This window comes from Bombina bombina, chromosome 10 (genome assembly GCF_027579735.1).
Source record: "Bombina bombina isolate aBomBom1 chromosome 10, aBomBom1.pri, whole genome shotgun sequence".
Lineage (NCBI taxonomy): Eukaryota > Metazoa > Chordata > Amphibia > Anura > Bombinatoridae > Bombina > Bombina bombina.
In genome coordinates, this window is record NC_069508.1 from 154,605,255 (window position 1) to 154,611,254 (window position 6,000).

General features: G+C 37.5%; 1 protein-coding gene across 1 annotated transcript in view; it reads left to right on the forward strand.

Moving 5' to 3' along the window:
• SLC6A9 (solute carrier family 6 member 9) overlaps nucleotides 1-6,000 on the forward strand; it is a 300,045-nt gene that overhangs the window by 266,749 nt on the left and 27,296 nt on the right. Inside the window, exon 6 of the mRNA XM_053693400.1 lies at nucleotides 3,812-3,944. Coding sequence (XP_053549375.1) covers nucleotides 3,812-3,944 — 133 coding nt within the window. The remainder of the gene's footprint in view (nucleotides 1-3,811; nucleotides 3,945-6,000) is intronic.

The window sequence follows — 6,000 nt, forward strand, 5'->3', positions numbered from 1 at the left end:
CTAGTGTCTACATATAATTTTAATTCACAGGTTAATATTGTTGTTTTTATTATATTTTTTGATTTCACATTTTTTGCCTTGGTGACTTTTTTGATCCTCCAGGGCCTCTGTACTCACTCTTGCGCATGCGCAGTTGCGCTGGGAGGACGCCACAGACTCTGGTAGGATCGTCACCAGGTAAGCATTTAAATAGTTCACTGTTTGATTGTTTTTGTAAGGTCTGAGGAAGGGGGTGACCCCGAAAACGTTCACCTGAGTAAAGTTATCTCACTACAAAACACGGAGAGTGCCTTTCTTATTTCTACTGTGTATATATATATATATATATATATATGTGTGTGTGTGCATATGTATTGTATTTATGTGTCTATATGTATTTAGAGACATATATACACATATAAACACATAAATAGATATGTATACATATATAGACATATATATAAGTGCATTGGAGTCTTTTTCTGTTAAGTAGATGAAAACATGTAATAACATATTTATGCAATGTTCATATATAATAAAGGTTTTAACTATGTATTTACTGTAAATATTTCACATTCCAATGTTCTGCACATTGCAGAATATGTTCTAAGTATTTCTAAATAGATATTCCTATATATATATCTGTATATATATATATATAACTTTATATAATCATATATATATATATATATATAAATATATATATATATATATATATATATATATATATATATATATATATATATATATATATATATATATATATATATATATATAGGTAGAAATATATATTTGTTTAAAAAAAACATCAGATATATGTACAAATATTAATTTATTAATATATAGAACATATTCTGTTATGTAAAGAACATTGGAATATAAAATATTCATAATTTCATGTCAGGTTTACGCTAATGAGAATATGTGGGTGTTAGAGGGTTTTTTCAACTTTTTTTCTCCATTGACTTCTATAGTGGAATGCGAAAACATGATCGCGATTTTCAAATTTCGAGTTAAAGGGCGATTTGGGTTACCGACGGAGAAAAAACAGTTTCCTTTCAACTTGTAATGCAAGTGCAATCTGACTAGCGCAAAAAGGAAAATCCTAGCATATATATATAGCAAAAACGCAAAATACCGCTCCACTTGTATTCCAGCCCTTAATTGGTTCAGCTTATGCGCTAACCAATGCACATGCGCACAAGCTCAATAAGCTTTAGCGCAGAAGACATGCATGTGAGGGTAAACGACCCTCACTTGTCACACTGATGTACAATAAAGGCAGCACGTCACAGTGATATGGATTAACAACTGCCTGGCATGGGGAATTGTGCCAAGTAGCTGCAGGTGATACTCATTACAGATGTCTCAAGCTGTTCAGCCATTCACTAAGGAGGAAGGGCTTACAATGGCAATTGTTTCCTGCATGATGAGCGTGACAGTCACTAGAAACGCCAGCCATGAAGGCGCATAGGAAATGTCTCCTTAGCTCATAGGCACAAGCCATTGTTTGTGCTCAGTATTGCTCTCTAGTTAACCCTCTAGGAACGCACCACTAGCCTCTCCAGACAGGATGCAATGAAAATGCTGCAGCTCCCACAGAATAACAAGTAGGGCCAGTGCTAATGTATGGGTAGTACAGAACTGAGCGGTAGTAAAAATGAACCATTTGAGGGATGTGTAGTGCAGTGAAAGGGTTGTTAGAGGTGGCCCTTTGGTATACTGCAGTTAGGTCCCCAGTAAACCCCAATCCCTGCTCACAGACTAGCGCAAACTGCCATGGAGCACAATCACTGCATTAAAGGGACATTATACACTAGATTTTCCTTTGCATAAATGTTTTGTAGATGATCCATTTATATAGCCCATCTGGGTGTGTTATTGTAAAAATGTATAGTTTTGCTTTTTTTTAAAATAACATTGTGCTGATTTTCAGACTCCTAACCAAGCCCCAAAGTTTTAGATGTATACTAATGTATACATACTTCAGACTGCTTCTGTTTGTAATAGGTCTTTTCATATGCAGGGAGGGGGAGGTTCTGCTATCAGCCCCTTTCATTGGGTGTCCCAAGCTAATCTCATAAACATGTGTTAAACTGGGAGCTTCTAAGTAAGGTTTTACACTGGATTTTTATATCAGCATCTGTGCATATTATTCTTTATAGTAGTGTCTTTTACATGCAGATACATGAAAAGTTGTGTATACTGCCCCTTTTAAGACTTAGCTACAGCACATTTTAGATGCCATCAATTACCAGCAGAAAATAATTAGTGTATTCTATTTGCAAATAAATTATCTTTTCCAAAATGGTTAAACACATAGTTAAAGTTGTGCTCCTGTGCCACACCAGACTGAGAGAATACACACATATGTAACTCCTGATTGGCTCACTTGCTGTATCTTTAGCTGTGCCCAGGTAAATGACTAAATATTTTTCCTTTTATGTGTTAAAAGTTCAGCAATGGGTTAAACAAACAGTAAAAGAAGGAATTAGTTAAATAAATATAATCTATAAGAAACTATAGCATTTTTTTTACACTAGAATTTTCCTTTAACATTGAACCTGGTTTTTCCCATTATGAGCTTCAAACAGTTATTCAGTCATTAAAAATACAATCAATATTAGTTACCAAAAATATAATAGTTATTTATCAATATTATATATCAATGAATATATTAGTTACCGATAATAATAATGTATTAATGAATAGTTATAAATAAATATATTAGTTACCGATAATAATAATGTATTAATGAATAATAGTTATAGTAATATATTAGTTACCAATAATAATAATGTATTAATGAATAATAGTTATAGATAATATATTAGTTATAAATTAATATTAGATATTAATGAATATATTTGTTTTAATTGAATATCAATGATTAATGAATATTAGTTATCAAAAGGATTTATATCGCCAGGAACAAGCCATGTGCTAAACTTGATGATGCACTTGCACACTTCAAATGCAGTGAGTAAGGTACGGATTTTGCTTAAAGGAACATGAAACCCAAAAAATGTATTTCATGATTCAGATAGAGAATACAATTTTAAACAACTTTCCAATTTACTTCTATGATTTAATTTGCTTCCTTCTCTTGTTATACTTTGCTGAAAGGTTTATCTAAGCAATCTCAGGGATAGTAGAGAACCTAGGTTCTAGCTGTTGATTGGTGCCTACATATATATATATATTGATTGTGATTGGCTCACCCATGTATTCAGTTAGAAACCAGTAGTGCATTGCTGCTCTTCAACAAATGATTCCAAGAGAAAGAAACAGATTAGATAATAGAAGTAAATTAGAAAGTTGTTTTAAATTGTATTCTCTATCTGAATCATGAAAGAACATTTTTGGGTTTCATGTCCCTTTAAACCTCACTGTTACTGCAGTGAGACCCATCGTGAACACTACTTTGGAAATAAGACACAGAATTGTGTGCACACACAGAATAGTAAGAGAACAAAACGCTCATTATGTAATGTGTTGCATGAGCAGAGATTCTTTTGGTAGCCGAACTGTACAGTATATCTTTTTTCTTAATGTTTGGAACATTTCATTTCATGCACTACAACACCCAACAAAGTTTTTTTTGTAATGTTTAAACCATAAATGCTAAGGGCAAATCTTACTAACCAGTGGCACCATAACATATAACACTAAATATAAATGAGTCAAATACAGAAGAAAATGAAGATATCTGTTTTCCTTATAGCAATATGTTGTTGACAGTAAATATTAATACATTTTTATCAGCTAAACAAATAGTGAGGTTCAGGCTGCTGCAGAGATCACAACACTTATTCTAGTGTCTCTGTTACAGGAATTATGTGCTGCGGATCTCAGATGACATTGGTAATTTTGGAGAGGTGCGACTGCCTCTGCTGGGCTGTCTTGCCCTGTCATGGGTTGTTGTCTTCCTCTGCCTCATTAGGGGGGTGAAATCATCCGGTAAGGTGAGTGCTTCCTGGGGTGCTGAGTGATGATTGGGTTTCCTCAGTATTGAAATGGTTAATTAATTTACATCTGTGAGTAGCAGTGAGGGTGTTATTACTGTATATATAGTACTGATGTGATTGGGCAGGTCTCTCCCTCTCGCTGTGTCTCCCTCATGTCTCTCACTGTGTGTCTGTCTCTCACATCTCTCACTCATGTCTCTCACTCATGTCTCTCTGTGTCTCTCTAACATATGATAATCTCACTAATATCTCTGTGTCTCTTTCACATCTCTCACTCATATCTCTGTGTTTTTCTCACATCTCTCACTCATGTCTCTCTCACATCTCTCACTCATATCTCTGTGTTTTTCTCACATCTCTCACTCATGTCTCTGTGTCTCTCTCACATCTCTCACTCATGTCTCTGTGTCTCTCTCACATCTCTCACTCATCTCTCTCTCTCACATCTCTCACTCATATCTCTGTGTTTTTCTCACATCTCTCACTCATGTCTCTGTGTCTCTCTCACATCTCTCACTCATCTCTCTCATCTCTCACTCATATATCTGTGTTTCTCTCACATCTCTCACTCATATCTCTGTGTCTCTCTCACATCTCTTACTCATCTCTCTCTCACATCTCTCACTCATATCTCTCTGTCTCTCTCTAACATCTCTCACTCATCTCTCTAACATATCTCACTCATGTCTCTGTGTCTCTCTCGCATCTCTCACTCATCTCTCTGTGTCTCTCTCACTCACCTCTCTGTGTCTCTCTCACTCATCTCTCTGTGTCTCTCACTCACCTCTCTGTGTCTCTCTCACTTATCTCTCTGTGTCTCTCTCACTCACCTCTCTGTGTCTCTCTCACTCATCTCTCTGTGTCTCTCTCACTCACCTCTCTGTGTCTCTCTCACTTATCTCTCTGTGTCTCTCTCACTCACCTCTCTGTGTCTCTCTCACTCATCTCTCTGTGTCTCTCTCACTCACCTCTCTGTGTCTCTCTCACTTATCTCTCTGTGTCTCTCTCACTCACCTCTCTGTGTCTCTCTCACTTATCTCTCTGTGTCTCTCTCACTCATCTCTCTGTGTCTCTCTCACTCATGTCTCTGTGTCTCTCTAACATCTCTCACTCATGTCTCTGTGTCTCTCTCACATCTCTCACTCATGTCTCTGTGTCTCTCTCACATCTCTCACTCATCTCTCTGTCTCTCTCTCTCACATCTCTCACTCATGTCTCTGTGTCTCTCTCACATCTCTCACTCATGTCTCTGTGTCTCTCTCACATCTCTCACTCATGTTTCTGTGTCTCTCTCACATCTCTCACTCATGTCTCTGTGTCTCCCTCACATCTCTCACTCATGTCTCTGTGTCTCTCTCACATCTCTCACTCATGTCTCTGTGTCTCTCTCACATCTCTCACTCATCTCTCTGTGTCTCTCTCACATCTCTCACTCATCTCTCTGTGTCTCTCTCACATCTCTCACTCATGTCTCTGTGTCTCTCTCACATCTCTCACTCATCTCTCTCTCACATCTCTCACTCATGTCTCTGTGTCTCTCTCACATCTCTCACTCATCTCTCTCTCACATCTCTCACTCATGTCTCTGTGTCCCTCTCACTCATCTCTCTGTGTCTCTCTCACATCTCTCACTCATCTCTCTGTGTCTCCCTCACATCTCTCACTCATGTTTCTGTGTCTCTCTCACATCTCTCACTCATGTTTCTGTGTCTCTCTCACATCTCTCACTCATGTCTCTGTGTCTCTCTCACATCTCTCACTCATGTCTCTGTGTCTCTCTCACTCATGTCTCTGTGTCTCTCTCACTCATCTCTCTGTGTCTCTCTCACATCTCTCACTCATCTCTCTGTGTCTCTCTCACATCTCTCACTCATGTCTCTGTGTCTCTCTCACATCTCTCACTCATGTCTCTGTGTCTCTCTCACTCATATCTCTGTGTCTCTCTCACATCTCTCACTCATCTCTCTGTGTCTCCCTCACATCTCTCACTCATGTTTCTGTGTCTCTCTCACATCTCTCACTCATGTTTCTGTGTCTCTCTCACATCTCTCAC